Below are 12,064 nucleotides of genomic sequence, written 5' to 3' on the forward strand. Positions count from 1 at the left end.
GTCTCTTTCCCCGACAGTTTCCAAAACCGTCAGGGTTCTGACAAGTGTACTCTCCCCGTGGTATAAAAGAGAGACACTATTTGGCCCTAGGCACCATATGCATTAAACTCCCGAATTCACTTTCTTTCTCTCGGGGAAAGATCTCTGGCTTTGCATAGGATTCTCTTCCTATACCAAGCTAATCTAGTCTCAGGCTCTCTCTAGGCTTCAGACACTACCTAGGCTAATTAAAAAGTCAAGGGTATAAAATAAAAGAAATCTTACTTTTTTCCTCAAACTCAATATAAGAAATAAAAAACAAAACTCTCCTTGCCCCTCGACCAGCAAAGTCACCTGGGTGCAGCGTTTCGATTCCAGCCATTTCAAACCCTCACCGGGTGCAATGTCCAGCTCAAATGAATTAACTTACTCCCCTTTTCCCTCCCCGTCAATTTCGATTAGAATTGTTGTCCAAAAGTACATTTTCAATCAGGGTGAGTCACCTTGTAATTACGCAGTTACAATCCGTGAATTTAACTGTCTACGCAATCTAAGAAAAAATGCCGCTACTATTATCAAGAGAAAATTACATATTATCACGCAAAGGAAAGGGGGTAATTAACAGAACCCAAGAAAGAGAAAAAAAGGGCCTTTATCTTAAAAAAACAAGGCCTAAAGGTTCCAATACCTCCCTCCTCAGATAAATGGTTGCTAATCCAGTAGATTGGCTGGAATCTTGTGCGCCACATAAAAGAATCCCATAAAATCAATCAATTAATCAACTGTAGTCAATCGACGCGTGCGCCCCATAAAATCATATTATTTCCTTCTTCTGTTTAATCTTCTTCTTCTTGGCTTCTTTTGTACCTCTCCACTGCAGCTACCGGTCGGCTTATGGATTCACGACTATACCATCCGCTTGGCTTAGTTCCATTGCCATTCTGCATCTCGGTCCAACCAATCAAAGCTATTGTCTGTACAGCCCTTTTCATCAGGCTTGGGATTCCGAAAGGGAAGAATCCACAATAATTGTGGAACCTAATCGTGCTTAGCATGATTAAAAAATAAAATCTTTCTCGCTCTCACGAAATTTATACTTAGGAGAAATGTAGAATCAAGTTCTGGCACATTCGATGATGCCAGTCATCAAGAAAAATTGGCTTAACTAGCCTCTTAATCTCCATTTATGGAAACAACACCACATCTCAATTAAAATCCGAATTATCCCTTGGCAAAATTTGAAATCATGTACGCCCGAAAATTTAAAGGCCAGTGAATCGAATGAATAATACTCGTCGATGCCAGCTGCAGGTGAAATTGAAGACTGGAAAGACAAGGCCTCAGTAAAGGGATCACAACTTGCCCACCAGTTATGCATTGAGGGAAATAGCAGTCTTTCACCTCTTCCCGCAGGGGATCTTCTTAGAGGGATTCCTCCCCTCATAAAAGATCAAAACCTCCTTTGAGTTGATAAGACCAGTCTCAGATTTCTTCCCAATTTTCTTCAATCCAACCGGAAATTCATTACCTCCCAATCCACAGCCCGTTGTAGTCCATTCAATTTTATTTTATGATTATCTGTAATTTCTCTTAATAGATCATGGGCCTTCTCCTCCCGCCTAAGCCTTTTCGTCTTACTGTAGTTTTGTAATTTTCCCACTGGGTCTTGGACCTCTTTGTCCTCCCCTAAGCTCTTTTTTCTTCTCGTAATTTTGTAATTTTTCTAATTTTTTATTTTCCGTCTTTGCGGACTGAATTCGCAAATTTTGCAGTCTCTTTTTTGCACTTTTTTCTTTTTCACTTTTCCAAACTTTGTCAATCACGCAAAATAAATCCTCATTAAATCTGAACTGGGCTCCTGTGTCCATCATCTTTGACTGGATTTCTGTCTTGTATTTCCGTTTAATTTTTTTTTCTTTTAGTTTCCTTTACTTTTGTCATTGTATTAGATAGATAAATCGTCATCAAATAGGAATTGGATTCCCACATTTTGGTTTTTCATATTGTACTAAAATTTCTCGAACTTTACGAGGAAAAGCGCGTACAATAAATTTCTTCTCATTTGTTTCTGACACAATGTGTGTTTCACTTTTGTGTGTACTTGTCGGCGTCTTGTATTCGCTGCATGTGTTTTGAAGTTTCTGTTTTCTGAAAATTTTCCCGAAAAATCAATTTCGCGCGTCTTATTTTCAATATTGATTTGCCTCTTTACTTCCGCATCCTTTTTTCGGGCTATCAGCATTTCGAACTGGAGTATCAAGCATTTTGTTTTTTAGACAAGGTGGCTTAGCCTCCCAATTTATTTTATGGGTCGGTCCACCTCCCTGCATAGTCAACGAAGTAGCATGTTTTTCCGTCTTAGCATTTAATGTCTGATAATTTTCATTCCTCCTAAATTGATTCTTACACAATTTATTATGGCCATCCGATAACCTAGAAGTTAGTTGTGATAAAATCTCACTTTCGGGAATTCCCCTGCGGGCTTCTATTAGGCCTATTATGGTTCTTTTAAATCTTGGGGATCTCTATCTTTCTTCTCTCTAGCTATTCTATTTTTCTTTCTTTCTTTTCTATCTTCCTCCTCTTTTCGTTCTCTGGCTTTTCTTTCAGCCTCCATAAAATTTATTATATGTTGTGTCATATCTACATGGCTACTTTTTCGTGACGCCCTGTTGGACATTGAGCTACTACTACTGCTGCTACTCGGTCTACTTTGATTCCTTTTGTCATTATATCCTTTTAATTCGTTTTCTGAGTCTGCTTGTTCTCTATCTCTTCGTTCTGTATCTGTATTTTCTCTTACCCGCAACTCCCTTTCATTTTGCATGGCATCTGAGGGGTGAGTTGGTTTTGTTTTCCTTGTATTTTCATATAATAATTTTTCTTTGTGTATTACCATCTCTGTTTCTATTTCTTGTCCTCTCATATTACCGAGTTCACTCCTTCCCGATTCTATTATTTCTTAATTAATTAGTCAATCGTGGCAAGTTCACAATTGCCACACGCAAAAATTATGGCACGCAATTACTGTTGGGAATTATCAGTGCCACGTAATGATATTCAAAGATCTCTCAAATAACTGGAATATCTAAATTTCATTAGAAAATAACAACTTCTTTCACTGCAAAAAAATTTTACACGAGTGAAATATATCTCCAAAGACCAAAATAACAGGGGTTGGACGAGAAAGTAGACTGAATAACCGCGCAAATATTCCACTAGTGGATTAGCTGGACTAAAACTCAAACAGGGAAACTATCCTGGAACACAAGTCACGTATCCACCATGGATACTTTTACTCCAAACGTAATCTCGTCTTTGGCCGATTACTCAATAGGATAGGTGAATCCACCCGTATCTTTGAAAATGCTCGTTCTTTTGCTACCAGCGTTACGGATCGCTCCTTTAATCACTGCCACCAGTGTTGACGGGGGGGGGGTCTTACGCCTCCGTCACTCTTGGGGAAATCTCTAATACTATTAGAGTAACCTGGTGGTACCTCAAGGGTCAGCGTAACTTCCACGCGCCACTAGGTTTTTACGTCTCCCGTCTCTGGCGGTTTGCAAAACCATCAGTGCTCTGACAAGTGTACTCTCCCCGTTGTATAAAAGTGCCACACTACTTGGCCTTAGGCACCATAGGTATTAAACTCCCCAATTCTCTTTCTTTCCCTCGGGGCAAGACCTCTTGCTTAGTATAGGATTATCTTCCTATACCAAATAATTTCTTAGACCACACTGCTTTTCCATTAACAACAAAAAAAAAATTTTTAAACACGAAAAACGGGTTTTAATTTTCTAACAAGCAGTGAACTACAAAACAATTAATTATGCACAAAAGCTCCGAATATTTCGGCCCCACATCCGGGAGCCTTTCTCAATGTAAAAAAAATAAATAAATAAAGCAAAAAAAAAACAACTTAAATTACATTACAATAAAACATACTAAACAAATAAAGATAAAAAAAATCAAAAAAGAAATAAAAATATAAATAAATAAGAACAAAACTCACATATTAATTAAAAAATTCCATGCACTGAATGTCTTTCAACTGGCCTCCTCTCAGTATATAAATGGAAATATATTAAATAAACACTTCCATGTACTGAATGTCTATATTGATTCTACTCGCCTCCTCCCAGTTATGGACAGGGGGGTTAGTTGACATTTATTGTTTTGGTCTAAGTATAAATATATTCTTCATTTTTGATAGATTTCAATTTATATACTGGGAGGAGGCGAGTAGAATCAATATAGACATTCAGTACATGGAAGTGTTTATTTAATATATTTCCATTTATATACTGAGAGGAGGCCAGTTGAAAGACATTCAGTGCATGGAAGTGTTTAATTAATATTTGAGTTTTGTCCTTATTTATTTATATTTTTCTTTCGTTTTTGCTTTTTGTTCTCTTTATGTGTTTCGTATGTTTTATTGTAATGTAATTTATGTTGTTTTTTTTTTTATTTATTTATTTATTTTTTTTTTTCCGTTGAGAAAGGCTCCCGGATGTGGGGCCGAAATATTCGGAGCTTTTGTGCATAATTAATTGTTTTGTAGTTCACTGCTTGTTAGAAAATTAAAACCCGTTTTTCGTGTTTAAAAATTTTTTTTTTGTTTCCTATACCAAGTTAATCTAATACCAGCCGCTCTAGGCTTCAAACCCTACCTAGGCCAATCAAAAAAGTCAAAGGTATAAAATAAAAGAAATCTTACTTTTCACTTCGAACTCAATATAAGAACTTAACAAAAAATAAAACTCTCCTCGCCCAGTGTTTCCACTTTTCTTTTCTAACAATCTCTAAAACCTTGACGATTTTCGGGAGAAAATGGGGCCCATTCGGTAGAATTTTCAGTATTTTTGTTTTATTTTGTATTAAGTTTTCGGAGGTGTTCGATTAATTATCGAATAAAGTACCACATTCTAAAAGTTCTGAGCGCAGATCTACTGGAGCAAGCTGCTATTCTGGAGAGAAAAACAGGATTTCGTCGATCAACTCTGTCAAACATGACAAAGGGAAGCAGCTAAAAGCTGGAAAAAATAATGAAATGTGTTTAATTTTGAAAACAATTGCAGTCATATTTGATTGAGACTCTAAATTTGTTTAATTAAGACATTTTCTTCGTTGACCCCCTACTTTTTCTCACCCTTTCAGAATCCAAACTACAGCCCCCTTAGTTCAGGACGGGGACAGAAAATCTGGACGAATTATGGACACCAGGCCTTTAACCATTGAGTCTGAGTTAAGCGGAAAAACTTTTTTTTACCATCATCCCCAAACAGTTATTCACGAATGATAAAGAGAAAACGCAAAGTGGCAGCTCATTAGTATTCATATAACTGAAAAAAGTATAAAAATTAGCAAAACTTTTAAATACACATACCACATCACATTCATAATCTGTATGTATCGCATGACTTTTTTATGTGAGCATTCCACTCTGATCATGCAGTAACTCAGCTGTGCTGGCAAACGCTATTACTCCTTTTAGCCTCTTTTTGAGGGGCTGGTCAGCCTTCAGTGTGTCTGCTGTAACTCCGGCTCGTTTCGTTCCGAGTTTCGTCTGAATCATGGAAGCCAGAGTTACCGTTGCCGAACGATTCCTTCTGTCTTTCTACTTCCTTGAGTAAGCTGAACAGTCTTTCTGAACTTACGTTCGGAAATGGCAAGGAGATCAAGTATTGTAAAAACTTTGCCAAGTTTGAATACCGTTTGTTTCCACGGCGGTCCCTCGCATTCAAAGCCGATTTCCAGTAATCCACTTCTGTCACAGTCACTGTTTCGTCATCATTAACACTATCGAAATGTTCCCGCCACTCTTTGTCAATGGCACTTTTCAACCACCCTGGCAATGAGTAGAGTCTTAAATATGGACCAAGGATGGGTGGGTTTAGTGACTAAGCGTTTTCGGGTTCAATAAAACTAACCACCTCATATATATCATTGTCAAAACTGAAAGTTTTCTGCATCTGAACGATAGCCTCTTCATAAAACTCACGAGCTGACAAATAAATTTTTCAGTCTTGGCTTTTAGCTTCACTTTTTGGTCATCAGGCTGGTCACTAGTATTCACCTCACTGGTCAACTTAACAATTTCTTCTGCTGCATCTAAGCCGAGGTAAATAGTTTTTAGAGGGAGATACTGCAAACTATTTTCAGGATCAACGGTCATTCTCTTTTCTTGAACATACTTGGTGGTCATGAAAGTTTGTGACAGTCTTTACAAGTTTCACTGTCTCTTCTTTCAAAACATGAAACAGTGGGGCATCTGCTTGGAACATTGTATTAAACTTTGTTAATAGTCTAAGGATGTACTCCGTTAATATCATCATGGCTTTCATAAGTGGATTCTGTAATGCATTAAACACAAGCTCATTTCCATACATGGGGTCCTCGAATTCCAAATTCCTGAAATATAGCTTCAGGGGTTCCCAAAGCTGAAGAATCCGTCTTACACACGCATGAACTGAGAGCCATCTTGTTTGTACATGTGCAAGAATTCTCAGCTGGTCCATATTACAAAAGTCCCGAAACTCTCCAAAAGTGCTGACTCGTTTTGCACTGCTTACAAAATGATTATAAATTGTCCTGCATAGATCTTCCAAAGTTTTTGGAAGCTTTTTACAAGCAGAAGATGCCACAAGATGGATTTGGTGGAAACTACACTTCACGACAGTAACCCATGGGTAGTTTTCCTTTATAAGTGAAGAAACAGAGTAATGGGCCCCCATCATAACGCTTGCAGTGTCACTGCAGAAACCAATCCAATCGGTCAGTGGAACTCTATCTTTTTCCAGGACCTGCAGAGAATTCCTCAGTTTTGAGAACAGCATTTTCCCAGTTCCGCTGGGGCATTCCGTACGGTCAATTAAATCCACCTCTGTTTCCATATTCTCGTTTGAAAAACTAACACAGATGGCCAACTGCCTAGCAGTTGAAACATCAGTCATCTCGTCAATTATGATCGAAAAGGGGTTTCATTTTCAGAGACTCTACCAGCATGTCCTTGTAATGCACTGACAGGCCCTGGCGAGTACCAGAAATGTAATGACCACAATAACTTAGAATTTTTTTTCAGCATTCTAGCAGAATCTAGGAATTCACAGTAACTGGTCCACAATGTTGATTTACTTCGGTGCATATTTTCCCGTAACAGTCTTGTTTCTGTATAATTAAGTGGATTTGAAACTTATTTTAGTTTCCAGTCTCTTCTCTAGCTGGCAAGGTATCCTTGGGTGGTTTGTGTTTTCTGGAAACTACTAGTCTATGTTAATTTACAGTGCTTGTCTTTGGAAATTAACACCTCTATATTTCCCAAAAGCTCATGTGAAATTTGACAATTTTTTATTGAGCTATTTAGCACAGCCTTTCAGATATTTCAAATATTAAACTCAGTTGTTTCCATCTAAAAGTAACTATTTTCTTAAGAACCCCTGATTGCCATCTGTTCTGGTACTGACGAGTTAACCCTAGGCTAATCCTAAATGAACAAAAACCTTCACAGAATTCATTACATTCTCTGTGAGCATTCAGGCAACGCAGGGTTACTTGTTTCTGATATTAGAAAGAGATTGACAGTGTTTGTTGAGTTTATTCTTTTTTTTTTATTTCTTTACAACTTTCTTTCTCGTAAAACTTCGTTGTTCTGTTCCTTTATTTTTATAACATAGATTATGATTAATAATAGCGTAAATTAAGCTTTTGTTTACTACCATTTATACTTCTAAATTGAAGTTTGGACAGTAAATTTTTAAATTAAAAAAAAAGCAGTTTCCTTCATCTTAGTGGTTTTCAAAAAATGGAAAGCCCCCTTTCTGTGTGTGTGTGTGTGTGTGTGTGTGTGTGTGTGTGTGTGTGTGTGTGTGTGTGTGTGTGTGTGTGTGTGTGTGTGTGTGTGTGTGTGTGTGTGTGTGTGTGTGTGTGTGTGTGTGTGTGTGTGTGTGTGTGTGTGTGTGTGTGTGTGTGTGTGTGTGTGTGTGTGTGTGTGTGTGTGTGTGTGTGTGTGTGTGTGTGTGTGTGTGTGTGTGTGTGTGTGTGTGTGTGTGTGTGTGTGTGTGTGTGTGTGTGTGTGTGTGTGTGTGTGTGTGTGTGTGTGTGTGTGTGTGTGTGTGTGTGTGTGTGTGTGTGTGTGTGTGTGTGTGTGTGTGTGTGTGTGTGTGTGTGTGTGTGTGTGTGTGTGTGTGTGTGTGTGTGTGTGTGTGTGTGTGTGTGTGTGTGTGTGTGTGTGTGTGTGTGTGTGTGTGTGTGTGTGTGTGTGTGTGTGTGTGTGTGTGTGTGTGTGTGTGTGTGTGTGTGTGTGTGTGTGTGTGTGTGTGTGTGTGTGTGTGTGTGTGTGTGTGTGTGTGTGTGTGTGTGTGTGTGTGTGTGTGTGTGTGTGTGTGTGTGTGTGTGTGTGTGTGTGTGTGTGTGTGTGTGTGTGTGTGTGTGTGTGTGTGTGTGTGTGTGTGTGTGTGTGTGTGTGTGTGTGTGTGTGTGTGTGTGTGTGTGTGTGTGTGTGTGTGTGTGTGTGTGTGTGTGTGTGTGTGTGTGTGTGTGTGTGTGTGTGTGTGTGTGTGTGTGTGTGTGTGTGTGTGTGTGTGTGTGTGTGTGTGTGTGTGTGTGTGTGTGTGTGTGTGTGTGTGTGTGTGTGTGTGTGTGTGTGTGTGTGTGTGTGTGTGTGTGTGTGTGTGTGTGTGTGTGTGTGTGTGTGTGTGTGTGTGTGTGTGTGTGTGTGTGTGTGTGTGTGTGTGTGTGTGTGTGTGTGTGTGTGTGTGTGTGTGTGTGTGTGTGTGTGTGTGTGTGTGTGTGTGTGTGTGTGTGTGTGTGTGTGTGTGTGTGTGTGTGTGTGTGTGTGTGTGTGTGTGTGTGTGTGTGTGTGTGTGTGTGTGTGTGTGTGTGTGTGTGTGTGTGTGTGTGTGTGTGTGTGTGTGTGTGTGTGTGTGTGTGTGTGTGTGTGTGTGTGTGTGTGTGTGTGTGTGTGTGTGTGTGTGTGTGTGTGTGTGTGTGTGTGTGTGTGTGTGTGTGTGTGTGTGTGTGTGTGTGTGTGTGTATGTGTGTGTGTGTGTGTGTGTGTGTGTGTGTGTGTGTGTGTGTGTGTGTGTGTGTGTGTGTGTGTGTGTGTGTGTGTGTGTGTGTGTGTGTGTGTGTGTGTGTGTGTGTATGTGTATGTGTATGTGTGTGTATATGTATGTGTGTGTGTATGTTTGTGTGTGTGAGTGTGTGTGTGAGAGTGTGTACATGTGTGAGTGAGTGTGAGATAGAGTGAGAGTGAGATTGAGAGTGTGAGTGTTTGTGAGAGAGTTTTGGAGAGAATGTGTGGTGTGTGTGTTGTGTGTGTATGGTGATGTGTGTGGTGTGTGTGTGGTCTGTGTGTGGTTTGTGTGTGTGTATGTGTGTGTGTATGTGTGTGTGTGTATGTGGTGTGTGTGTGGTGTGTGTGGGGTGTGTGTGGTGTTTGTGTTGTTTGTGTGTGGTGTGTGTGGTGTGTGTGGGGTGTGTGTTGTCTGTGTGTGGTGGTGTGTGTGTGGTGTGTGTGTAGTGGTGTGTGTGGTGTGTGTGTGGTGTGTGTGTGTGTGTGTTTTTTGTGTGGGGGTTGTGGGTGTGGTGTGTGTGTGGTTTGTCTGTGTGTGGTGTGGTGTGTGTGTGTGTGGTGTGTGTGTGTGGTGTGGTGTGTGTGGTGTGGTGTGTGTGTGTGTGTGTGTGTGTGTGGTGTGTGTGTGTGTGGTGTGTGTGTGTGTGGTGTGTGTGTGTGTGTGTGGTTAGTGTGTGTGTGTGTGTGTGTGTGTGTTTGGTGTGTGTGTGTGTGTGTGTGTGTGTGTGTGTGTGTGTGTGTGTGTGTGTGTGTGTGTGTGTGTGTGTGTGTGTGTGTGTGTGTGTGTGTGTGTGTGTGTGTGTGTGTGTGTGTGTGTGTGTGTGTGTGTGTGTGTGTGTGTGTGTGTGTGTGTGTGTGTGTGTGTGTGTGTGTGTGTGTGTGTGTGTGTGTGTGTGTGTGTGTGTGTGTGTGTGTGTGTGTGTGTGTGTGTGTGTGTGTGTGTGTGTGTGTGTGTGTGTGTGTGTGTGTGTGTGTGTGTGTGTGTGTGTGTGTGTGTGTGTGTGTGTGTGTGTGTGTGTGTGTGTGTGTGTGTGTGTGTGTGTGTGTGTGTGTGTGTGTGTGTGTGTGTGTGTGTGTGTGTGTGTGTGTGTGTGTGTGTGTGTAATTTTTTGTATTTTGAAACACCATACTGTTGAACCTACCAAAGCGAATCTTCAGACATCAAAACGAAAAATAATAGTAACAGTAGTGGCTGCACTTAAAAGTTTTTTGCTGGATGGAACTTTCTACTTGGAAGGTTTCCAATTTACGTAAAAAATTTCAACTGTGTGTTATATACACATTAAAAAAGAAAAACGAATTGTGGAAATAAATTAGGCTAGAGGGGAAGTGGTCACGGTTAGTGGTCTCCTAAACAGGGCAGGTAGAAAAGGGTACATCTAGAAGTTTCTTAGACATCACCAATAAATCCAGTCGGAAAGATATTACCGTCCTAAATCTCAAAGACATATCCTATTATTATTTTTTTTTTGTATCTGTAATGTGAAAAGCGTTAAGGAATCAATCGACCGACCTCCTTGTTAAATATAAAAGCCGCATTTAACTTAGAAGATATCTTCGATTTCTTAGAGTAAGACATGTCTTAAGTAGATGCGATGGATCTCTTTAATAAAATTCTCATTGCTTGAAGTTCAAGACTTTGGGCATATATCTTTTATATTTAGCACGACAGTATAAGAGGGAACATGTAACTCAATATCTTCCAAAATATATTGTATTTGTTCTGATTTTGGGGACAAAGTTTAAACAAACCTTGAAGTGTTGTTTAAAAATATAAAATAAAAACTAAGTCTATAACTAACCATGAAACTTCTCTGTTCTTCTCAGGTAATGAAATATTTATCATTTTGTACGGCTTTTAAAAACATGAGAAAAAGAAATATTACTATGTTTGCAATTCGCGAGAGAGAAATAACCAAAAACTAAAAACTGAAGAGAAGCTGTGCGTTGAGATGCCTTGATTTGTTGAAAAATTCTATTTGTTACAAATTATATTTGATATTGAAAGCAATTTTTTTTCTAGCTACCGCTTCCAAGAGAAGGTGTTAGTTTAGATTATTCAAGATGGATGCAGAATTTAATTGGAGTTCTTCAAGTAGATATTGCTTACAGAAGTGATGACGAAATGGGTGAGTAAAATAGATAATTCATTTAGTTTGAAGGCTAGACGTCAAACGAACAGAGAAGGCTTTACAGTGGAGGGTTTAAACTTATTCTTATCAGTTTCGAACTCAGACAAAACGAAAATCCGGTCTTTTTCTTTTCTTATACCAGGTTTCCCGGTGACATCAGGGGGCAGTGTATATACTTGCAAAAAACTGGCATAGATACTATGATAAATCGCTGTGATGGTAAAAGAGGGGGGCTGATAGAATATATACCAAGCATTGCTCCTCTTATTGCTCTATTTTGCATTTGGTGAACAGTAGTAATAAGGCTCTATAGGGAAGGCCAAAAAGACGACAAGCATATTCGATGCCATGCATAATGGAAGATTTTAATAGTAGATGGATGGATTAGTTGGGGTGAAAGTCTTCGCATCGAATGATGTACCCTCTAACTTCTGGGAGCAAGATAATTTTCTTAGATCCATTTCTGATCACTTCGTTGTTTGTTTTTTAACTTTAAATTCGTTGAATAAGTTCAGTTCAGATTACTACTGCTACTACTACTCCTGAGGCCAACGCAACTACGCACGCTACTCCTCCATCCCAATCTATTCAAAGCCTCCCTCTTTACACCCTCCCAGGAAGCTCCCATTTCCCTTAAATCTTTTTTATGATATCCTCCCACCCCAACCAAAGACAACCTGGTTTGTGTTTAGCCCTAGACGGTTGATCAGAAAGGACAATCTTTGGCAATCTGTCATCCTTAATCCACAGAACGTGCCCTAGCCATCTATACCTTTCTCTCATTATAGCCCTAGAAAGCGGGATTGAACCCTACTTTCGTACAGCCCACTGTTTGAAATACGGTCAGTCAGCCGGATACCAAGAACAATCCTTATGCGAT

General features: G+C 39.6%; 1 protein-coding gene across 1 annotated transcript in view; it reads left to right on the forward strand.

Annotated features, from left to right (window-relative positions):
• The window catches only part of wls (Wnt ligand secretion mediator), an 81,958-nt gene that overhangs the window by 24,161 nt on the left and 45,733 nt on the right, over positions 1-12,064 (forward strand). The window contains exon 4 of the mRNA XM_089100594.1: positions 11,076-11,181. Within this exon, the coding sequence (XP_088956720.1) occupies positions 11,076-11,181 (106 nt within the window). The remainder of the gene's footprint in view (positions 1-11,075; positions 11,182-12,064) is intronic.

The sequence above is a fragment of the Artemia sp. Qi Xiang Cuo genome, chromosome 14, assembly GCF_049724085.1.
Source record: "Artemia sp. Qi Xiang Cuo chromosome 14, ASM4972408v1, whole genome shotgun sequence".
In the NCBI taxonomy this organism is placed as follows: domain Eukaryota; kingdom Metazoa; phylum Arthropoda; class Branchiopoda; order Anostraca; family Artemiidae; genus Artemia; species Artemia sp. Qi Xiang Cuo.